This window comes from Solea solea, chromosome 8 (assembly GCF_958295425.1).
Source record: "Solea solea chromosome 8, fSolSol10.1, whole genome shotgun sequence".
Lineage (NCBI taxonomy): Eukaryota > Metazoa > Chordata > Actinopteri > Pleuronectiformes > Soleidae > Solea > Solea solea.
Window position 1 is genome coordinate 850747 of NC_081141.1, and position 25936 is coordinate 876682.

Genomic DNA, 25936 nt, shown 5'->3' on the forward strand with positions numbered 1-25936 from the left:
AGTGACAATAAAAAAAGAAACACACAGAGTTATTACACTGTGTTAATGTGGCTTTTGATTGACAAGTGTAATAACTTTGTTTTAGGTGATTTTAATCCTCGTTATTCTCAGGGATGTGAAATCTCTGAAGAAGCTGACACACTGTCTTTTTGTCTCTTTGTCTTTACACGATGCTGAAAGCATTAGAATGACTGACCAATAACAGACAACTATCCTGAACTTAAGGTCAACTTCTACACATTTCTAGCATGTTGGTGTTTTATCTTCATTGTTTGAAGGATGTGTTCACAGATGCCTTCATAAGGTGTAACAGGTGTAAAATAAAGAAGCAGATCATCTGCATACAATGATAACCTGTGAGTTCTTCTAAGGATTTCCAGCAGGCTGCACACTTCTCTGAATCTTAAGGGTTCATTTCACAACATCAAGGGACTAAAGAAAGCTGAGTCACACTTTCACTAACACTTTCATTATTTATGAATAATAGGAATTCATATATTATCAGCGGTCAGCAGGTTTCACTGATGAACCCAGTTTGATCTGCAGATGTAATCTAGGTTTCCTGGATTAAGATTTAAACAAGAACGACACAGGAAGCATTGGCCTGAAGTTAAAAGCATGATTTTATTTCTAAATACACTACAAGTCAAATGGCAAAACAGGAAAATCTCTTTCACCTCTTTTTTTTAATATATATATATATATATATATATATATATTTTAACCCCTGAGCACCACAATCCAGCTTTCCCATAATGCACTGGATTCATCCAAGATGGACAAAAGGGAAATAAAAGAAACATTTAAAGCATCATACACAGCTAATAAAGCAATAAGTGTCTAAAAACTAGCGGCATAGCATAGATAAAATACAAAGTAAACAACATGTTACTCGATTACATAATTCAATGGTTGTTTTTCTGCATGCAGAGCCGTTGCTTCGTCTTTTGCTCGTCTGCTCTGCTCTTTAAAAGGAAATCAAGTGAGTCACAGCGTGAAAAAGTCTTTGGTGAAAAGAATGACGCGCACAGTCATGTCCTCTGAAGTGTTCAGTGATTGGCATCATTCAGCAGTATGTACACGGAGCCAGTGCTGAGCAACTCAAGCTGAGATCATGGAAGTTGAAAAAAGGAGCCCTGATTCAGAGGCAGCGTACGAAGTGTAACAATCTCACAGATTTATAAAATGTGGCGAGTAATCTCCTACGCAAGGTTCAAAGAGGGGAAACAATGAACAGGATTTATCCTGACCAACACGTTAACCTCAACACAAACAATAACACACATCAAATCCGTTGTGTGAGTTATTTGTTTGTCGCTCGTGAAGGAAATCAAGCTTTTTTGGTCACTGAATATTTGCTTTTCCACCTTAAGAAGCTTCACGATTGCTGACCGTGTTCAGAGTGAATGGATTATTAATTGACCTCTGAATGAATCATCAACTCTTTTGATAACTGATTAAACAGTTTGACATTTTCTTCTCATGAAACAGTTCAGTGAGTTCTTAAATGGATTCTTTGCTCCGGACGAGACAAAACACAACAGGAAGTTTCATTTTTAAAACATCAGCTGAGATTTTTCTGACAGATTTTGGACCAAATCTATTGTTTGAAAAAACAACCAACGGTAATTGATAAAAGACAATAATAATTGTAAGTTGCAGCCCCACAGGCCACAAACATGATGATTTTAGACTGAGTCTTATATATTATACAATAATTCAACAGGTTCTGGACACTTCCACTTCAGAACTGAAGGTTGGACACATGTATCATGTATCTCTGGTTTCATCTAAGTATTCAAGTCGAGGTGGTTTTGTTTTAGTATTCAAACACTGAGTGACATTGAGTGACTTTTCTGACCTCTGCGTTTTTCTATCTGCAAAAACATCTGATTGCTAATGAGCGAGTTTCAAGTAAGAGTGAGAATTATAAGCACAGCAGCTCCACAGACGACTGCGGCTCGCCATTGTCCTCTGCTGCACCACCGACTTCGTACAATTACCCCAACGTCAACTACACTCGCACAGTTTAACAGCCTTATCGCCAACACTCGGCCTGGAGCGTTACACTGTCATCATGTGCTAAAAACACTGTATGTGTGTGTGTGGCTGCATGTGAACTTAATGTGGTCTTGACTCCAACACTAGAGGTGGAACATCCTCGTGCTCAGTAAATGAGTGTTTAGCGGACTGTTGTGTTATATTTTGGCAAAAGTCTGAGGATCAGATGAAAACATTAGTTTGCAGCTCTGACAGTGTAACTCTGCAGGGCAACTGTGACTGTGACGCCGCCGCCGCCGCCGTCGTCCTCTCTGTGTTGAGTGGATTTGTTTTGTTGCGCCGGCACAACACCCGACATAAAAAGCACTTTGAACATGTTGCTTGATGCTCGACTGTAATCTTCTGTTTGTGTTTTTCTTCTTTTTCTTTGAGCGATAAGCATTTGTATTCACACAAACATGGATATGAAACACCGTGGATACACTGGCAATTAAGATTGTGGACATATTCGTTGGCACAGTCTATAACAAATGAGGTAGATGTGTGTCAATAAAATATTCCCTTCTTTGGTAGAATCATACAAACAATGAAAACAAACGAAAAGGAAAATCCAGTGATCTGTTGAAACATTGATTTCAAGTGGCTGTACAATAAAAAATAAATGGAATTTATGAGGTATATCTGGTATTTATACTTTACTATGACTATGTACAGGTAGATTGTGAGGTATCTGCATTCAAGGCGACTTGCAAAGAAAGCGCTGGAGCCGAATGCAACATTAGCAGGATCAAATATAACACATAATAAATAAAAATCTGAACAGACGCAATACAAACCCAGACATGTTCAAACTGTTCACTGTTCGTTTCCCTTCACAATAAAGTCAAAATGACACATTTATGAAAGCAGAAGTGTAGAGAAAACAAATGTCACGGATGTTACACACAAGTGCATTAATAAAGAAAAGAAGTGACTCAGATCTGCTGACACGCCGTGAATCTCTTGATTGATTTCGTCCCGTCAGCGTCACATGACGTGACGTGAACGCGTCGACATAAACAAAGCTGCGGCTTCTCTAAGTGTTTCTCACCACAGCCGCAGCAGTGAAGCAACATTGACCCTAATGACCAGGGAAAGCTTCTCATCGTCTCACATCACGTGTCGTTCGCTCATGAAGGCAGAAGATTTTTCACATGTCATTTATTCTCTGGTCAAAACATGATCTTGTCTTGAGAGCAAATATAAAAATCTGATCATCATTCTTCTCTAGTAAAGTTGTCATACTGGGATCCATAGCTATTGATTATCTGATTTTTGGTATTTGCTGATTGTGTCCCACAATGCAATATTACATACAGTACGTCAGGGGCCAACTTTCAACTGGTTTTAATTTGGAGAAGAGGCGGGGCCAAATGATTATGACTGTGGTGCAGTGGTGAGTACAGGTGCCTCACGGGAACAATGCTTAGATTAGTGCCGGCCCCCTACTGCAGGTAGGTCACAAGAACCCACCCTCACGTACTCCACGCACGCACGCACGACTTGGGTGTTGATAACACGCACAACTGCCGCCTCTTCCGCCTCTTCCTCTAACAGCATAGCAAGCTAAGTGCTATGCTAGCTGGCTAGCCTGTCTTACATGGTCTTTAGTCTGATTTGAAGGATTTGGATGAAATTGCCCTGGTGATTAAGCAAAACTGCCCCTGAAGGAACAATGTGACTGTAATACTGGTCGGCCTCTGGGACACAGGTCTCAGGGTCTGGAGGCTTCTGTGCGTCTGGGCTCCACTGACAGTGGATCTACATGAACCTTCATCTGCACAGATGTTAACTCAGTAAAAACAAGGCACACACACACACACACACACACACACACACCCCTCTTTCATAGCCTTGGTTTTGGCTAAGTGTTAGCGTGTGTTAGCGTGTGTTAGCGTGTGTTAGCGCCACAGAACACGTGATAAAATCCACTTCTAGATTACATTAGGATGTTTGTTGCTTATTGGGAGAATGTGATGCTGCACGTTTCTTTGGTATCAGCTGTACGCAGTGATTTGTCTGAGGTTTGTCTGACAACACACACACACACACAGACACACACAGACACACACTCAGACAAACTGTTGATGGCTGCTGAAGGTCGGCCACAGCCTTTTCATTGTAATGGTGCACAGGATAGATTGTTCCTTTGGCTTCACCGAGGCTGCACCTTAGTTTGAGAGCCGACTGTGCTTTTGTACTGTTCCACAATGAGACAACACACACACACACACACACACAGAGGTTAAATGTCCTGGAAACGCACACACTACTAATTAAGAGCAGGGAAAGAGACGGACAGACGGACAGACGGACAGACGGACAGAGGGACGGACAGGTCTCTTACCAAAGTGTTTAGTCTGCTGCTGTGACCTACTAAAGAAATGTGACCGTGGATGAAAATCCACCTTCAAAAGCTACTGGACTTTGTCTGATGATCACGTCTCCAACCGCTTCATGTCTTGGGGAAGACAGTGGCTCTCCTCTGGGGTGATGTGCGAGGAGGAGGGACAGGACACTCAGGGGGAGGGGTTTCTGTGTCCATGGAGTGAGGAAGAGGAGGAGGAGGCTGAGGAGGAAGAGGAGCAGGAGGGCTGGAACTGTGCGGGACTGGTCTTTCCCTGAGTCTGATAGCTGCTGTGTTTCCCACGGTGTCCCATCATCGCTGCGATGGGCGACTGTCGAGCGAACAGGACGCCTGAGGAGCAAACGCAGCCGTCAGTGTAAGGACGCCTCCCACTGACCTCCCACTGACCTCCCACTGACCTCCCACTGACCTCACACCAGGCTGAACATCACTTCATACTCGCCTACTTTCTGATTTTAAACTTAAACTTCCATTTAAAACATAACAGACTTCTCTAATAGCATTGTAATGAAGGGCAGTCATTTCAAGAGCAACTTAAACTGATAGTTCAGATCAATTCTGAGATTAAAGTCAAAATTGTGATTAAACTCAGAATTTCTGAATTCTAACGTTAAACTCCGAAACAACAATTCTGACTTTAATCTCAAAAATTCATCTTACTTCTTACTTCTTTCTTATTTCATGATTTCAGCTCTGTCACTGTCACTGTCACGTGCTCAGTGCTGACGAGTCACAACATTTATTTACATGCTTCATGTTTCAGGGTAAAGTGAGTGTGAGCCTGTGGCAGGATGTCTTAGACCAGGGGTGTCAAACATACGGCCCAGGGGCCAGAACTGGCCAGCCAGGGGGTCCAATCCGGCCCACAGGATGAATTTGTTAAAATTTCACACTACGTTTACAATCTAAACTTAATGTCAAATACAATATTTTTCACTTGCAGATACCTGCGACTAAATGTTTGTGCTTTTATTTCACAGTGTAATTTTAGGCATGATATTGTTGAAATTGCACTTATATTTCTGAAGAAATGTCATGTTTTGTAAAAAATAATGAAATGTAAAACAAAGGAGTTGTTGTTGTTGTTCATAGGTTATTATGCTATTATTTGACTGTTTTTTACTGGTACGGCCCACTTGAGATCAAACGGTGCTGTATGTGACACCCGGTCTTAGACAGAGTCAGCACTCAGTGACATGAACAGCCCGTGTTAAAACAGAGAGGCAGTAATCACTTCACACACACACACACACACACACACATAAGACAATAAGCCCCATCGACCTCAAATCCACAGGCCCAATTTTGAGATATTTAACTTTTTTAACTATATTGGACTGCCACTTCATTACGATGGATTTTATAGCAAAGACATCAAATTGCGTAGAGGACTAAGCACCAGGGTGCTGCTATAACTTATTGAATTTCCTGCCTGCAATTACATCAGCAAACGGCCGCTCTATTTACCTGTGTAGACAACTCCATTTATTTCTATTGACATGTTGATGCTGCTAATGCCGTTGGTAGACAGGTTCAATGCGGTCTCTTGTCTATCATCTGTCAAGAGAGGAGGCAGAGAGCGAGTGAGAGAAAAACTCAATATGAGCATTTAGAAAGGGAACAGAAGAAGCAAGAGGAGTATTGGTGATAATTCAGAGAGTGACAGGATAAGGAGAGACGTATTAAAGAGTTGTGGGGAGGAAGAGCTGTCAAGAGAGGTTACACACATTTGTGTGTGTGTGTGTGTGAGCTGCGGATGAATCGTATCGCGGCACACACAGTCAGACGGAGCGCCTGAATAAATGTGACAGGTTGTGAAATAACAGAAACGGACCAACGCTGCACTGACACACAGTCAGCGCAGTGAGCCGTAAACACACGTTTATCCATCTAAGTGCATCTGGTGGGGACAAATAATAGTGTTTATATGTAATCTTTAAATGACAGTGTTTACAAGTGAGAGCTAGACCCAGACGGCCAGCGTGGGAATTAACCCGAGAATGATTCTCACTCATTTCTCCATCAAGTATCAAGTGCAAAGCCTGCTATTATGACTAATATGAGAGAGGCAGCGATGCAGACAGAAATGATATCACACTCGAGCAGATCGGCCCCTCGTTCTTCCTTCAGCCTCTATCATTAAGTCATGTATGTGACTTATGGCTCGTCACGGCCAAAGCCTCGGCCAGACGAGCCGATTCCGCTCTGTCTTCACAACATCTGTGGAGCTGTGTTATGTGATGAACTATGAGCACATTAGTGGTTTCACAGTCAGATCTCACGCAGACGAGGCCACTGGCTGTTTTTGACCCATTGTTGGACGTCTGAAATCCACAGGGAAACGTTACATTTGTGTTTCACAGGCAAGGTCAAGACACTTTTATTTATAGAGCACAAAGGGAAGGTGGTGTATGGAGACATTTCAAAAATGCATTTAAAAGCAACACACACACACACACACACACACACACACACACACACACACACACACACACACAGAGTGTTGTGAGAAATCAATATTACGTCATAAAAACCACAAGAAATAATAATTAAAATTTGTCTTAAAGCATTGAAAGGTTTAAGAAGAATGAAAAAGTAAAAACATGACCTGAGACTTTACTTCTTAAAAGACCATTGTTTCAAATGTAGGTCAAATTACTGACTGTATTGGAATCTCACCTCTGTTGTTCAGTTTGATGTTGAGTGGCAGCTGCGTGGCCATGGCCAGCAGGTTCTGCTGCAGGGCGTGCTGCATGATCCTGTGCTGCTCCTCTGCCATCATCATCATCTTCTTCTCCGGCGGTTCACCGCTCTCCAGCTTCTCTCTGAGCTGCTCCAGAGCCGCCGCCTGCATGGCAGCCGCCGCCTGAGCCGCCTGCGCCGCCTGCACCGCCGCCTGCGCCGCCACAGCGGATCCGTGGTGGCCGCTGGGCGACATGGGGAGGGCCACTCGGCTGGGCAGGCAGCCGGCCATCATGGAGTCCTCTGCAGAGAAGAAGACCATGAATCAACTGTGAGTCACATGGTCTATATACTGTATGCTGTAGTTTACGACTTTGTTGGAGTATAACTTCTTTACTGAGGTTGTGAACCCGGGTGTTTTTGCTGTAAGGCAACAGTGCAAACCACTTTTCCACCATGTGGTCCATTAAGTATGTGCACAGGTCAAATTGCTGATGGTTTATGGTCAAAAATAAAAAATAAATCAATGGAAAACAAATGAATCGTGTTGATTAAAAAGAGGGAAAACATTCACACGAGTCATCACCTGCACATGAACCACACCCTGAAGAGTTTCAGGAATCTGAACGTAGCCTAAAGCTCTCTTTGTCCTTACACATGTCAGCAAACTAGATGCTACACCACATAGTTTCTTATTCTTATCATAAAATATCTCGTTGATTTATGAGATTTCAGTGGATTTCCCTTGTTTCTGAAAACCTGAAACAATGCAGGACTTTTACATTTACAATCATCTCTATGCACAGATTCTGTGCGTGAATATAGAAAATTAAATAAGGATTTATTCTGTATTTGGAAGATGAAATAGCATAGTTCCATATTAAACAGTTCAGAAAGCACTTTGTTCCTTATTTCTAAAAATCAAGTCAGATGAGTCCGTTCATGAAGATCAGGGAAAAGCGTCTGATTCACTGTGAGTCTGTGTATCGTAGCAACGGAGACGCAGCGAGATGTTTTTGCACTGAGATTAATTTGTATCAAAAATGTTTGCACGACTGAAAATGTTGCTTTTATTTATTTTTTCCTTGAAATGCAGTTAAATATAGTGTAATAATGCGACTTCTCCACCTGAGCTGGAATCTTTCAAATTAAAGTTAAAGTAATAATTACTGTTGCAATAGTTCAAGTAAATAAAGTATATTGTAATATCCTGTTGCGGAGCTTATAACAGAACCTGTACATTAATATTACATGAATTTAAAGGGTGAACATGACTGTGCTTTTTTTCCTTCATTAAAATCATTTCATTCTTTTTTTTTAAACCTTTTTTGATATTTTCTAGCAGATAAACAAGACTAAGAACAGTGTTGATGTCTCGATGTGTCGATGTCACGCGACACGTTATATTATCGTTCACTTGCTTTTCTTCCTCGACGACCTTTGTGTGCATTAGTGCATTTGGGAAACTGTCCACGCTGATATGAGGAAGTCCTGCAAGATGTTTCCTCTTTGGGGTAATGACCATATACCAGCCACAAGTTACATGTGTATGAATGGATGCAAATAGGGCATCTATTGTGACATCTATTTTCCTTTTTTCTGGACATGCCAACACACTGACTTCTGCTTAAGTTGCTGGTAATCATGCAACAGTTTCTCAAAAAAAAGATGTGGTGATCTGTGCAACACATCATGTGCAATCCTTTGCTTTTGTATTTATAAAGGAGGAAATGAATCATATTGACAGCAAAAAAAGGATTTTGTTTATTTAGGATGTGGCCTGCTGATTGCACCATGAATATGTCTGGATTGCTATAATTACCCAGCTTCCCCTTGCATCATGCCGCATGCTTGTATTTGTTCAATTGCAAACTTCCCAGAGAAAAAGAGGTTTCAGAAACTCTCAGTGACATAAAGAAGAGTAGTTTCTTATATCCTCTTGTTTTCATGTAAACCATCACAAGGAGCGGCCTCAGGTTTGCACATTCACTGATTTTCAATCAGATCAGATATAGTGTAGTGTGTGATCTACTTATACATCGTCAGTATGGTACATGCATGTGTGTGTGTGTGTGTGTGTGTGTGTGTGTGTGTGTGGGGGGCAGAGCAGGAAAACAGACTTTAGCCACTTAACAAAAGGCTCACCTAATAAAATCTATGTCAACTTTAAGTGCACATTATCTTAAGAATTTACTCGGCCGCTTATCTCCACATCACACGGCCTTTTCAACAGGAAACTGAAGTTTGTGCTAACTCCCCTTCACCAAAGCACTTAGAGAACATCAGGGATTCTACATCACAGCACGCACACACACACACACACACACACACACACACGCACACACACACACACGCACACACACACGCACACACGCACACACACACACAGAGGTTGTTGAGTTCAAGTGTGTCTTTTTACCTGTGAGCTGAAAACACTCCTTTTCTTTATGGACTTTAATTAAGTGGTTAAATTTTCTTTTGTTTTTACTGTTGCTGGCAGCCATGTTTGTAATATACTGACCATTTATAATAACCTCAAACAACCACATTTAAAAATCCTGCATTTCAAACCCATTTTTACAGACTTGTATGTGATTGATTATTTTATCTTTTTATCTTGTCTGTTTTATTCCTTTTTTTTGCACGAATGACTTTCACAGTATTTATTTGCCTTTACATAAGACTTTTATCTGTATTATTGACATATGGTGACGTGGATGCAGGTTGTTCACTGAGCAACATTCTATGTTAGTGATAACTGTGAATTAAACACTAATTAACTGAAATAAAAATGTCACTGTCAACAGCTTCATCATAACTGTGGGGTTTTCATTAAAAAAAGATCAAATTACAGGTGAGAGCAACTTGTGTAATAATTGATCCGGTGAAATGATAGCGATGATATTTTCATGTATTTTTACCATTTTGCAGCTTTGATAATTTCAGAAATTCCGCTTTCATTCATCAGTTTCAGTGAAGATACAATAATTACAACTTCCTGATCAAGTTTCACATTAAAAGCCTCCCAGGAAAAAGTGGTACGATATCATCAGAGCCCCTTAAAGGCTTTTAATGTGACACATCTGAGTGTTTTAACCATTTAAAAAAACAACAAAAAACAACTGCTGCTCTTAATTGGTTAATAAAAAAGAAATGGTGGCAATTTCATAACTCTGTGGAGGAAGTGTTGAGTTTGCATCAACGGTAAAACAAAAGAGGAAATGATGAGAAAACACTGAGGATTCTCACGAGATTCAATCACACTCACATGTACCTGAGAAATGTGATGCAAAAGCTTTCAGCCGTTTAAATACTGATATCAATGGCGTGTGCGTTAAAAACGTACCCTTTTTGATCACAGGCACCTGGGCCATGTGGACGCTGTTGTGAGTGAGCGTGGGTAAGTGGGACATCTGCATTTTGGGGGAGGACAGGAGGGTGGGGGTGCCCACAGGAGAGTAGTTGAAGATGGCTGAGCCGTAGCTCTGTCGACGGCCTTCCCGCCGGTTGCTGTCGATAGCTGCCTGAAGCTCACCGGGGGAGCTGAGGCCCCGCTTTGCACATTCATACGGGTAGAGGTACTTCATATACCTGCAGGAACAAAGAAGAAGAAGAAGAAGAAGAAGAAGAAGAAGAAGAAGAAGAAGAAGAAGAAGAAGAAGAAGGAGAAGAAGAAGAAGAAGAAGAAGAAGAAGAAGAAGAAGAAGAAGAAGAAGAAGAAGAATGAAATGAATTCACGTTTGCAGGGTGGTGACACTAAATAAACACTCAAACATTATAGTAAAACAAGGGATTAATAATGATGTGATAAATCATTTGGTGATCAGAGCTGCACAATATGGTCAAAGAAATCATATTTTGACATTTGACACATTTGCTCTGATATTTACATCACATGACATTTATAATGTCCGTTAATGTTTGAAAGCATTGGTTACAGGTGACGGAGTTCATATTCTCTTGCTACTCAAACATTTTAATAAAGAGTTACCACTGTGTATTCATGACAGAAAGGAAGATTATTTTAAAAACAGAGTATGGTGACTAACCTGTCTCATAGTGCACATACTGTTGATGTGGGCTCACTATTTGGCAAACAACTCTTACAAATGAATGAATGCGTGACATGAGTTTTTCCGTCACATGCTTCAGAGAATAAAGTCGGGATTAATCGGAGCAGATTGTCACTTGTGACAGCGACGATCAGCGCGTGTGCACGCAGACAAGTAACCAGGTTAAAGTTCACTTTCCACCAGTACGCTGATTTTTTAAACATCGTGTACATGACAAAGCCTGTTTCCATAATTGGAGTGAGGAATTGCACAAACCTAATTTTCCATGTAGACGCGGTTATCTCTGACATTTACTAACATACTCACATCAGGATGGAAATAAATACACATATAAATAAAGAGATCAGGATCAAACACAGTGTCTTCTATTCCTGAGATTGTTTAAATCAGTCGCAGCTAATCACAAGCTCAGTGAGGCTGATGTTCCATCGCACATGTACGGGGGGAGGATTCAGAGTAACAAGGTTATTGCAGTGAATGTAAAGACGTTCTTTCTTTACAATGTGGCAACAGTGGAGAGAAGCTGCTGCATTAATGTAAACATACAGTAAATCCATGAACACCATCAATGGATCGTTCCATTTCAGCTCTGACTCTGGAATAATAAATATCTATTGATTCAATCCCAAATAGCTGATGATTAATAACCATGATCATTGTTATCATTATGATATTTCACTCTCTGCTCATTACACATGTTAGAATTACGCACGTGTGAGTGACGTTAGCCCCGAGTTCACCGTGTAACCCACCAGGTTTAGTCTGGGTTAGCCTAATACAAGAGTATTACATGTACCACTGATTTACTGAGAAACAACGTGTTTTAACTCTTTAACACCGAGAGTATCACAGGCCACATGTTTACACATTTCATTAGTGTAATTACGCTACGGTTTCCCAAAGCTGAGAAGTTGCACGTTAAAGAAAATGTGGTTTTTATGGTAATTTCACTCGTGCTGTCGCAGGAAGACAGAAAATGGAAAAAATGGGGAAAAAAGTCTGTACATAGTTTCCATTTTTCCAAAGTTCTCCCTTCATTGAAAACATGGCTGGAAAAACAGATTTTAGCCACTTAACAAAAGGCTCAATGAATTAAATCTACTGCTGCTGAAGTCAATCATATATATATATATATATATAAAATCTAAAAATCTTTGGTAAAATCCGTTTTCCAGCCATGTTTTCAATGAAGGGAGCACTTTAAGAGCCAGATGCTGCTCAACACTATCATTACACTGACTCACGTATGACTGTCTGCACGTGTCAACAGGTGAATTCAAGTCTCAATCACTATTTACACTTAATTAAAAAGTGGACGTGTTGATGTTGGATGCACATGGTTGTGTGAGCAGTGAGTCCAGGTTATCAGTCATCTAAGGTTATCACCTGCGCTTGTACTCACTGTGTTCGGAGAGTGAAAGCTGCACTGGTAATGGAGGTAGGGAGGTTAAGACCTTTGGTGATCTCGCGCCATATTTTCTTATTGATGACTTCCACTAAGCCGCCCTTTTCTGTGACGAGCTTGTAGAGCATGTAGAGATCCAACACCTGCTTGGCCATGATAGGAATCCGATTCACTGGAGTCCCTGCAGAAAGCAAACACAATATCCACAATCAATTCCATTAACTTTGGTTCCTCTCATCAATAGGCTTCTGCACCTTCTTATAAAGCCAATTTATCTCCAGCCAGTCAAATGTCTGACAGCTCGCTGTTAACGGCAGGAAATCTCAAGTCTCACAGAAAACTTTGTCCCCGTGTCTCACGTACGCTGACAGCGTTCATCACAAGTGTTTCATTCACAGGACTTTATTACATCATGGAGAAAAACACAAATGAGTCGTGACCAACGCCTTCCTCTCACACTTACCACAGTAGGAAAGTGGATATGATGTTTTTAAGCTCATCACAGCACGTGAATATATATATATACATATGTATATATACATATATATATATATATGTATACATATATATGTTAATAAGGCGCATATATTAAGCATATATGTATACATATATATATATATACATTATTAGGGAAGGCATTAAATCACTATTTTGTGTCAATATCTACGCTATCTGTCCGATACAGTCATTTTAGACCCATTCTGATATCTGATCCAGTGATTTTGACCAGCTCATTCCTAATATATACTAATATATATATATATATATATATATATATATATATATATATATACATATAAGAGGTAAGACCTGAATTTCGGATCTCCGAGTGTCCTGACGTAAGAATGTGTGTGATAAATAAAGTTGCATTGCATTGTTTTCTGTTGTACTGTAAAATCAGATTATGCTTAAAATGCTTAAATGTATACAATTAAAGAAATTGTAATTGTAAAAAAAAAAAAAAGCCTCACATAAATCAGCCTTAATAAAGTGTGTAACGTGTGACCTTATGTTAAAGACTGCCAACCTGCGCCTTATTAACAAAATAAAGGGTCTGGGATAATAATTTGTATTTGCAACTTAATGTGAAGCAATAAAGAGAGAACGAGCAGCTCTTTGTGAGGACTCCAAAGTGGTTGACCCTGAGATAATTAACCTGCATTTTGCTGATAGAGTTCCATTGTGGCCATCGGATTTACCATAATAGCGATCAATAGCTGCAGAAATATAGTGCAAACAACAGCAGTGGGGCCTATACAGCGAGGAGGGGGGGGGGCGCTCTGAAGTATCGTCTGAGGTGGTAAAACCACATCAATTAAGGTCAGTAATTACGGCTTCATTTTGTGCTGCTGGCATGTGAACGGATGAGACACTATTAAAACAAAGGATTGATCTTCTTCTCCTCACAAAGACAAACGGCAGCACCGAGTCTGCAGCTGCAGTCCAGAGGACGGAGACAAAAACACGAGTGAATGAATGAGGCGTGAGTGATGATGTGTGAGCGCGTGACACGACGACGGAGCAACTCCAATCATCTTCAACTCTCTTATATTGAGTGAAGAAATGTTGAGACAGAAAAACTCCGTCCTGAGCTCCTCTCATCACATGAACCAGGGCCTTCATGGCCCCGCCCCGCTGCTCCACTATTATTGATACAAATATAACACTATAAATCACATTAATTATAGTTGTGAAGTATTAATGTGCACTGTATTCATAGTGAAGCACTCAGTGTGGTCATACTGAAGTGGAATGAAACATGTAAACCAGTTTAATGCACAGATCTGTGCATGTGAACACTAGAATGGAATTTTTGATCAATCGTGCTAAAGAAATTTTAATTAGGAGGTAACTGGTCTGCGTGAGTCACTTCACATGCTCGCGTCATCTAATGTGTGCATGTGCAGCACCTTTCCTCTCACACATCACTCACACATTCACACCAGGACGCCAGCGCTGCAGCAAACAGGAGACGAGCTGTTCTCCCACGACCGCCTCAATCCAACAGTGTCACGACACTAACGCAGGTGGAAACTCAAGAAACTCAAGAAACTTTAATAAAAACAAAAAGGAAATAAAGGAATAAATAAAGCAGGAGGCAAGACGTGAAACACAAACTAAAAGCAATGAAGACACTGAGGAACAAAGAGACTAAATACACAGGGTGAAGAATAAAGAGAAAGAAAGAAAGAACAAAAAGCACCTCGGGGGTCGTGACAAAAACATTTCCTCCTACAAAGACACTACAAACTACTGTCAACATTTAATGTACGTTTTATTTTATTTTTTTTATTCAGGAAGAGAGATGAGTCAGGAAGTAAAATGATTTTATACATGAAACGTTTGCTTTATGTCACATTTCATCTGTTTTCTCTGTGCAGACGGAACTTCTGCTGTGGTTTGCAGAAAAGTTCTCAAATGAAAATGAATGATAATTTCTTTGTTATAGGAAGCAAAGAAATCAGTGAGCTTGTTTTAGTCATTAATTATTTAACATAATTATCATAAATCAGTCGTTAAAACACAAACTCAAACTGATGAACGTCTTATTTATTGTTCACAGATTCATCGTTGCAGCCATAATTGTCCACTTGTTTTTCTAATGCTCGTCACACTTCATTCTACACCCTGTGACGTGTGACAGAGGTTTGGTTTAAACACTTTAACGTGTGTATTATTATGTATATCATGTGTCTAAAGCTAAAGCTGCAGCTGGTCTTTATCGCTCCTGTATCCACGCTGATCTATACAACTATTATTTTGTGGAGGACACAATAGCCGACCAAACAAGGATGGAGGCAATAAATAAAAGTCTCAGCCTTTGTCTGACAGAATGTGAGGAGAGGAAAGTCTCTTAAAACAAGATTTATGTGCTTTCAATACTGAGGGTGATGTATTTGTCTCTCTGATTCCCTGAAAGAGATATAAGGAATAAAAGAGTGAGGACAGAGACCTTTGTCAGCACAAAATATCTAATCAGCCCATGTTTCATTATGACAATGAGTAATGGTGGACACAAGCGTCGCACGCTCGTGTCCAGTTAATCCTTCAGCTGCAGAGAGAAGAGTTTGCATCAGGAGCAGGAGCAGCGCAATAATCATCTTTATGCTTGGCTTCATCGCTGACGTGTTGACTTTACGCCGAGCCAATAATGGGATGAGAATTTCTCCTCCTCATTGACTTTGCTCTTTTAACCCACGGAATGAACGATGAATGCAAACCAACGCTTTACCTGCTGCTGCTGCTGCTGCTGCTGCTCAACTCTCTGGATGAAGAGACTTTAATCTAATCATTACATATAATCCTGATAATATTCTGAGCCAAGAACCTGCGTTTTACGTTCTAAGACGTTCTGGATCTGTAAAGTCTGTGTAGATTCTCACTCATCCAGGCCTGAGTCGGTCACTACAGGACTTGTAGAAGCCTCTTGAAAGAAAGGGGAAATATCTTCAAATCCACTTTTCTACCGACTCCATGGGTTTTGGATCTGTAGAGAACTTTACCCGTTTATAACTATTATTATCTGTGATAAGGTCTAAAAAGAATATCTTCTCTTGTATCTTAAATGAATAGAAATACTGTGCATCCACCTGCCATCGAACACCAAGAAGAACATCAGTGCACTGTGTGTAAATCTAAAGACAGAAAACATAAAAGCAAAGCGAGTTCACCTGCACAGAGAGGAATATTTAGTGTGACAGCGATCGAAGACTTTCAAACTCTAAAGAAGTCTTTTCTTCTACCACAGTGTTCTTAAGTCATTACGTCCGGACAAAAGTTGACTTGTTTGAGGGGAAAAAAGTGCTGATGGCAGTCGTCAGAGATAATAATCAATTAATAAGCACAACCCCAGGGCAACGGTAAATCACCGGGGGTATTTATCAACACACAAAAGAGGCCATCACAGCCATTGTCTGCTCTGCGTTTGATGGAATCTCTCGCTGAGGATAACGTGTCTCTCTGCTTTCAGGTTCCTCCGTGTTACACGGGACGGAAACGGACACCTGCACATGATCAGAGGTCAGAGGTCGACCAAAAGAAGATTTTTTTTTTTATTTGACAGTTTATTTATTGGACGACTTGTGTCATTAGTTTATACGTCATTTTAAATATATGGGTGAGGTGATTTGTATAATTTGTGGTTTGTGTGGTTATATTTGGAAATTGTCTCTCACACACACACACACACACAGTAGCCTCAGGGAGATGTGTTGTCTCTTGTCTCCCACGGTCCTGAAGACCAGACATAGACGTGTGAGCTAAGAGAAGACAGACACGGTGGATCAGAAGAGGAACAAGTCAAACCAGTAATCACTGTGGCTCACAAAGATGAAGAAAGACATCGTGTTATTACTCAACACTGTCATCTTAACACATTAAAGTAGTGTATATGGGAATTCTGCCGCCTAATAAAAGTCACTTTATAAAATATAAAGTCTATGCTATCTTAATGTTCTCCAACGCTCACTCTCCCGCACCAAAGCCCATAGAGAAAACCAGCGTTTTTTCCTCCACTGGGTTACAGGAACTTCTTCCTCTTCTTCTTCTTCTGCTGATGCTCGTTTGGTAAGTTTGTGTCCATGAGGTCAATTTGACCACAAGTCACAAAAATACACGTGTGAAAACTTTTTGTTAACTTTCATTTATTTTATTTACTACACTTTATTTTACTGTTCTTTTCTTTTCATTTACAAAACTACAAGTTGGAAAATGTCACACATAATTAAACGCGACATGATGATATGATGATATGATATGATATGATATGATATATATATATATATATATATATATATATGTATATATATATATATATATATATATATATATATATATATATATATATATATATATGTGAGAGGTGCAGATCCTGCTCAAACACATAGTTTGTGCATCAAGTATAAATGAGTGGCCCCGAGGCTGAAAACGGACACCGGGTGGTGTACAGTGAAAGGTCAACACCGTCAACACCATCAACACACACATCTCTAAAAGTCTATTTCCTCTCACATAACTTATCACTCTCTGCCTCTGGAGGACTTAGAGATATAAAAACCCTTTCCTTTTCCATGAACACAGATCACTTGGTCGGTGTGAGCAGTGAACAGCGTGTAAAGCAGTGAACAGCGTGTAAGTGCAGAGAGACTCAGAGAGAAGAGTGAACGATGAGCTGCCTGCAGCGCAGCCACATTCCACACGTACATGTGAGAATGATGCATGTGATGTCACCGTGCACTGACATATCTATAAGTGACACTGTGATTTCTTTAAGCAAAGACAAGAAAGACTCAGCACAACAATCACAAAATAACTGCTTTCAAAAGTTCAATATTAGAGTTATGCAGAGGACATGAGTGTCTTTATTACTTATTACTATTTTTGACATCATGAATATGAAGTGAAGTCTCTCTGTCAGTGGTTCTTATACCAAACACCACCTGAGAAAATACTGAGCTCTCAAAGTAAAACCATCATCACCAACGTTAAAACACAGAGGCGTCAACAGATGGAGCATTTGCTCTGTCCTCATCCTCCTCCTCTTCCTCCTCTTCCTCACACATACTTCACACACTGGTGTAGTGAAGTTCTTATTATTGTTTGTTATTTGTTTCATTTTCTCCTCACTCAGCTCCACTCTGATCACAAACTCCTGTACTGTGTGTGCAGAAAACACTGTTTCTGATTTGCCCACTGGTGGTACATGTACCACAGGTTGAGAACCACATGAGGGTCCATCTGGAACAAAATTAGAATTACAATGATTTATTTTTGCCCACGCACCAGTTATTGATAGTGAAGATGACCTCGTCCTGATTACATTATCTGTGGCTGCGGAGCAATGGGGAATTTGCTGCCTTGCTCAGGGGCAGCCCAGCACCCTCTTGGACATGGGCTGCCCACATTTCACTCATGGCAGAGATGAGATGATAAAGCAGAAGACTGTTTTGTGTGTTAGGTCTATGAAGGTTGGTGGGAACTGGACTTGCTTTAGTGAAGGTGATGACATTTCACTAAACTCCAGTATTTAGCGCGTGAAGGCTGGAACAATGCAGGTCGTTTGACCTCTGACCCACTTTCAAGTTGTTAGTTTCATCAAGGAGTGGAGGTGTAAATGAGGGTGGTCTCGCTCACCTGAGACACACGCAGCTCCTTTAAGGTCCAGGTTATGTGGCGTGGAGCACGAGGAGCCGGTGATTGAGCAACGTTAACGTTAGCAGAGACAAAGTGAGGCATTAACGTGCTCAGAACCGTCAGGCTTTGTGTGAAATAGAACTCGTATTATCGTAGTATTCATAAAATCTATACGTTACTCAACTCTTGATTTAGAAAAAACAGTTGGGAGAAGAATTAGATTCAGACGTTTCTCAGGATGTACGGCAAGCAACACTAGACACAACAGGCTCATCCTCAGCTTCGTCTGAAGCAAGATTGGCCAAATTTACACCAAATATCAAACAGCACCAGCCACATCATGGCAAGCGATATTTCAATTTTGTTCTGACATGCTAGGAACATTGAGAGAAGCCAATACCATCATATATATATATATATAATATTTGGCCTTTGCTACGACTTATGATGGAAAGAAAGATCACCTCCAACTAGTGTTTATCTTTTCTACCATGATGTGTACGTCCTAGAGTTAGGATGAGAATCTATTCTGAAAGGAAACGGATGGAGGATGTTTAACACTCTTCACTGGACTCTCTGCTCTGGAGCTTTAGCATTTCCTGGTCAGTGCAGAATGACAGTAATGTCCTGGAGGAACATTGATTAGGATGTTTGGAGGAGTCCAGTCTGATCCCAGTTGTCAGAGGCGAGCAGTGGAGATAGGCCGCTGCTGATCTGCTTCACACTGACAATGTCTCCCTACACTAAGTCCAAAATCAATCTCTAATTGAGCGCTCCAACAACAATCTATACTGTCTCGAAAACCCAAGTGGCCACCAACTCCATCATTACTTCATCAAAGTGAGCTTTCCTGCAGCTGTCACTGCAGGACTGAACGAGTACAGGACTGAACGAGTACAGGACTAAGCGAGTACAGGACTGAGCGAGTACAGGACTGAACGAGTACAGGACTGAGCGAGTACAGGACTGAGCGAGTACAGGACTGAACGAGTACAGGACTGAGCGAGTACAGGACTGAACGAGTACAGGACTGAGCGTGTACAGGACTGAACGAGTACAGGACTGAGCGAGTACGGGACTACGCGAGTACGGGACTGAACGAGTACAGGACTGAACGAGTACAGGACTGAACGAGTACAGGACTGAGCGTGTACAGGACTGAACGAGTACAGGACTGAGCGAGTACAGGACTGAACGAGTACAGGACTGAACGAGTACAGGACTGAACGAGTACGGGACTACGCGAGTACGGGACTGAACGAGTACAGGACTGAACGAGTACAGGACTACGCGAGTACAGGACTGAACGAGTACAGGACTGAACGAGTACAGGACTACGCGAGTACAGGACTGAATGAGTACAGGACTACGCGAGTACAGGACTGAGCGAGTACAGGACTAGACCTAGGTGAGATTTATATTCAAATGCATAAAAAAAAAAGTTCAGTGTGTAAAATTGGTAAAATCAATCAATTGAATTATAGAAATAATTGTAATTAAATTAAAAGTACAATTAATTGTCCTTATCAGGTGATTCTTGATCAATGTGGATTTTTGGTTTAGGACTTTTAACACCTAAAACCATACTTTTTTCTTTCTATCACCAAGTTGCTCCTCAACATATATGAACTTTATTCAAAATGGTCCCCAGATGATGACATTATAGTCTTATATTTTGAGTTTTCCTCCAGTAAAACCCAGTTTATAGATATTACAATTGAAGAACTGCTGGTTATGTAATGGTTAAGGAAACAGAAGCAGTATTTCCTTAAATTGCACACAAGCAGGAAACCTTTTGTGGTAAAAACAGTTGACAAAATAATCCAAATGGCGGCTCGTGTTTGTTGTTCAAATCCACACAGAACGAAACAAAGTGTGTTTTTCTCTCATTTAAAAGTCATTGTATTGCGAGTCAAGGACAGGCAGGTGAGAACATTGTGTACAGAGCGAGGAATTCAGAAAAACAAAAACATGACACAGTAACCTTGTGCTCCTAAAAATAGCCAGTCATTCTCCTCTGCTGGGTGGTCGACTTCCTCTCATTATGCACAGATCTATGTTTGCCAATCAAACCTGCAGCTGCCAACACAAGCCTCACTTTGGGAAAACAAACTGTATGTGGCCAATACATTCTGACAATGTATTATATTGTGAGGAGCCTGGGAATGTCAGGGTGACTGCCTCCCTCCATCTGAACTGTGCGCACCGTAATACACTATAAAACATCGTAAAACACTCTTTACCAAACTCTGTATTAGTGATGGGACCCTAATCACTAATCCATAACTATACAGTTCTAGCACTACTTTGTTTATCTAGCACTACTCGGCTCTACTTCACTCGACTCATGCTGTTTCCCATCATAGTACCTCTTCAATGTGGGCGGGGTCATCATAACATGGCTGTGTGAAAATGCTGTGATGTCATTTCATATGCGACACACAAAAAACTCTTAGGTATATTAGGTCATTTGAGGTATTTGAAATATTTTTTTATTGAGTCTTTGTCTAAATGTGTAAAAAGTGTTTTTTTCCCGCTTCTTTCTTTTTCAGCTTCCTGCAACAGTGTGAGTGAGATTACCGTAATAACCATAATAACCACACGTTGGCTTTGACCTGCAACTTAACGTAAATACGGTGATGAAAGTGCGCTTGCGTGAACGTGTCGTTGTGTTAAAGGGTTCATTGTGACGCGAGAAAAACATCAATATTTCACACAAGTGGCTTAAAAATCCTATTTTGTAGCTGCATCTTTCCTTGTGACTTATTATTATTATTAAATTAATTAATCATTTATAAGATTAGCCATGCTTTTTCAAACATATATGCATAAATCTTGAAAAAAAAAAAGGATGGAAAAATTAAAGCAAATTTGTTTGGGGACCCCAAATTTTTTTTCCTGTGACCCATCTGTGGGTCCTGACCCAGATTTTGGGAACCACTGCTGTAAAAAATTAAGTTATGTGCCATTATTTAAATGTTTCTTAACACTGCTGAACATTAAACATAAGTTAGTTGGTTAGTTAGTTGGTTAGTATACATTAATATAAATTCTTTTGTTGTGATGTCATAGAAAACATAGACACAACATCAACTATAATGACAATTGTTATGATGATTTAAATGATTTCATGTAAACCTTAAATTACTAGTGAGAGTCTGGAAGTTAAAAGTTAATCAACTTTCTGTGTTGAAACAATCTGTATCGTCCTGTTGAGTTTACTCATGGTTTTCAGGCTGCAGGTGACCTTTCGGTCCTAAGGTCATGCACTCGGTAACTGAGGTCTTTGTGCTCTGTGTCCACAGCATGAGGTAGAAAGTAAGGTGAGTAAAGTAAAGTATATAAGAATAGAGAATGATATTCAAGAAACAGTTGGTTAAAAAAAGCAATAAAAAAATAATAAAGTGAACTTATAAGCAGCTGAAGGCACTGACCTCGTTTCTGCATGAAACTGAAGAGATCGTCGAGAAACTCTTTGCGCTTTTCTCCATCGTCCAACTCATATAACTGAAAAACAAAGAGAGACGACACAGAATTCACCATCATTTATTAAACCTGTTGTGCTCAGATATACATCGTGGTTATATGGTAATAATATCAATCTGTCAATCAATCCATACATATAAACCAAAGTGCATCAAATAAATAAAAAAAACAACTTAAAAAATAATAAATAAAACCCTAAATCTCCAGGTTTATCTGCAGTGACAAAACAACAGTGAAGAAGAAAAAGATGAATAAATAATGAGAAATAATCATAATAAAAGAAGAATACAAAATAAAATGAGCATATGTATGTAAATATATACATATTGTCATTGTATTTTGTATTCTACATGTATATAAATACATATATATATATGCTATCTTCTCTTACCTTGTACCTTATCTTATCTGATCAAATATTGTCTTGTCTTATCATATAAGATCAAATCTGATGATAATAATACTTTCATACATCAGTGTCAGAGAAAACAATCATATATAATATCTCAGCGTGAGTTTCTATTATTCACTGAAGTCACAGAGGCTGATGGAAACATGTCAGTGGCGACGTTCACTTTGAGTCTGGCTCACAGCCATGTTAACAGGCCCACACCGATCAATACTGAGAGACAGAGGCATGACCTTTGGAATCAGTGGGGCCCTGTGGACGAGGCCCCTGAGATAATAACTGATCATTTAGAAGTGTATTAGCTGTCACCAGTATTACAGGAGCAGCGCAGGTCAGCACTCAGGAGGAAACTGTGGACATACATGTGTGTTTGTGTGTGGGGAGGGGAGGGGCCCGGGGGCCGGGGGGGGCCGGGGGGCCGGTGCACTGTGAGTGCTGCACTGTCGGCGGTCCGCGGTGGAGGGGAAATATCGAAAGGTAAAGCAAACAAAAAAATAAAAATGTTAAGTGCACAAATGCACTGCACATGACAATCCCACGCGATCAATGCTGAGGCGGCGGGAGAGCAGAGGCCCACAGAGCGCACAGAGCGCACAGAGACAATGATGAGCCCACACAAAGGAACATTCACTCACATCGATCACGCCGTCTTCAAAGTCAAACCTCAAATTCTTCACATATTTTGACATTTGGTTGCACATGTGACACGGAAGCAGAAAATACCTGTATGGATTTATTAATATCTACCTCTTGTGTATATAATGGTGGTTATTATCGACTGACATCATTTTAAAACTGCATTTCAACTGTTTAACAAGACGTGAGGAGCGACATGAAGTTACTCAATCTGAAGCCTGATGATGATGATGATGATGATGAAGTAGATTCATAAATAACAAACTAATTCTTAGTTGTTAAACTAAAATGTAAAACATCGACACTTTATTTCCCAAACCTCATTTTAATTTGATGAATTTTCATTATCGAGATCATTTTGAATGTGGAAATTCATTATTAATATTTCATGCGATTTTCATGCTCGCAAACATCTGCCACGATTTATTTTAAAGAGCCACAAGGGGGCGCCTGCATCTTTGCAGTCACTAGGACCTCATCATTTATTATAATGATCTTTTTTTTTGCCCTAATAATGTAATTGTTCTTAAAGAGGAAATTGCTTTAACAAATAAATGTATAACTTAAATACAAGTATTAGTTCTGTATATCTGATGGATTCTGTTTTAATACAGATTATTAAATACAATAAAACTATTAAAATCAAATCAAATATCAAAATCGATTAATGAGTTACGATGTTTTTTTAATATGAATTTGATGCAGATTAGGTCATTATTCATGCACGCTTGAATAGGATTGAAACAAACGTTGCATATAAAAGCTGAACAAGACTCTGTTTATGTTTGTTTACAACACACCTTAGTCCACGGTAAACTGTAAACTATTTAAAACCATGAGATCGACAGTAAAAAGGTTGTAGTGCAGCATCAGACATGAGGTGGGATTAAAAAGAATAGTTCCTTCACGTTCCAGATGAACACGTTTGGTGATCAGGTTAAACCAGACTGAAACAGAGATGCAACCACGACACAATGAACACGAACGCTTACATTCCATATTAACTGCCTGAATTATGTCAGGAATGATTATTACAAACGTTTGTTCACTGACTGTTTAAGTGAACTCAAAAACAGCTCGTGGTGAAGTCATTCATGTGTCATTAAATTAACTAAATAAAAACACTGTATGGATCCACACCTACGTCCATGAACACTGAACCTACTCTGTGTCCTCTTAGAATTGAACTTGAATTATTCACAGACACAGTTGTGTTTGTCTGCAGCTCAGCGGAGAGAAGAAGTTTAAACACTAGACAGACAGACAGGCTGAGACACAGACAGACAGGCTGAGACACAGACAGACAGGCTGCAAGGACACGGGGTTCAGCTGAACCTGAAAGCTCCCAGGCTGCTGTCACTCAGCAGGGTCAGTCGGGGGAAGTGAGTTGACAGTGAACTCAAGAAATGCTTCCTGACCTTGGTCCTGTGGGAACTACACCTGCAGCCCAGGACTGTGTATTTAAAGGGACAGTACGGGGTTTTGAACTTGCAGAGACACAGACGCTGCTGGTTCATTGTTGCCTTGCTGAACGTAAATGTTTGCATCACGTCACCAGGTAAACCCACTTCCTGCCCGACTTTATTCTGACTGTTCTCTGAGTGTGAACACAGACATCGTGAGTGTGGCCAGCAGCACAACACGGACGTGACGTCACACGACATCAGTCACAGAATCTCAACATCATTAAGACAGACTGACAGCCAATCACCAATGATGATGATGATGATGATGATGATGATTCATGGTGACTTCTTATCACTACATATGTAACTTGTACCACACTTAAAAATCTTTAAATTCCTTTTTTAAATGACACACTTGTGCTTTCTATTGATCTCTTAACCTTTTAACTTTTCCTAATTTGTCTTCCTGAAAATATGAACTCATATCAAATGTTAACAACATTCAATAAAGACCATGAGTTGGTGACCTTTGACCTCACAGATGTCAACATTCACAGTGATGATGAGCTGCGGTCACAGACAACAGTCTATAATGATGACTCAGCAGGAAGCATGACGACACTCAGTATAACAAAGTGTTTATATTCTGGTGTCTCACACGAGTCAACATGACTCAGTGTTTCTCACCCTGTCTGTCTGTCTGTCTGTCTGTCTGTCTGTCTCTGTGTGTGTGTGTGTGTGTGTGTGTGTGTGTGAGAGAGCGATAGTGAAGCAGCTGCTGAGACATGGCAACCTTCCAGTTGGCAAAGTGCCGCCTGCATTATCATTCTGCGAGGGCTTTCCTTTCACTCCCTCCCTCCCTCCCTCCCTCCCTCTCTCCCTCTCTCCCTCTCTCCCTCACAAACACACACACACACAAACACAGGAGAAACAAAAGATGTGGAAGCTAATAGTAATTGGCAACAGGCTGACCACATATTGGCAGCTTTAAGTGTTATTTCACTGTGGGCCACTGAGACAGTAGACACTGCTCTCTCACACACACACACACACACACACACACACACAGTAAAATGCAAGGTAAATATGAGGAGAAAATAAGCTGCAGTTTAAGTAATAGAGAATATCTACAGTGATCTAAGGGCGTGATGTTTCTCTGTTGCCCAATGAGCTGACTGTTGTATCCTGACCTCGCCATAACATTACCTTACTTGTATCCAAAGGGAAGGGTGCCAAAAAATGGAACTATTATTTTGTTAGTATTCCTAGTGGAAACACAGGAACCGCCCTGTCCCACTC

At 40.3% G+C, this 25936-nt stretch overlaps 1 protein-coding gene across 1 annotated transcript; it reads right to left on the minus strand.

The window, feature by feature from the left end:
- Positions 1 to 605: 605 nt before the first annotated feature.
- arid3c (AT rich interactive domain 3C (BRIGHT-like)) lies at positions 606 to 24748 on the minus strand. The gene is made up of 7 exons (XM_058635820.1): positions 24650 to 24748; positions 22135 to 22207; positions 12566 to 12749; positions 10437 to 10681; positions 7088 to 7393; positions 5876 to 5965; positions 606 to 4738 (listed from the first exon to the last, which is right to left on the minus strand). Exons 1-7 carry the CDS (start codon positions 24746 to 24748, stop codon positions 4560 to 4562), a joined length of 1176 nt encoding a protein of 391 aa, XP_058491803.1. The 3' UTR covers positions 606 to 4559.
- Positions 24749 to 25936: the final 1188 nt, after the last annotated feature.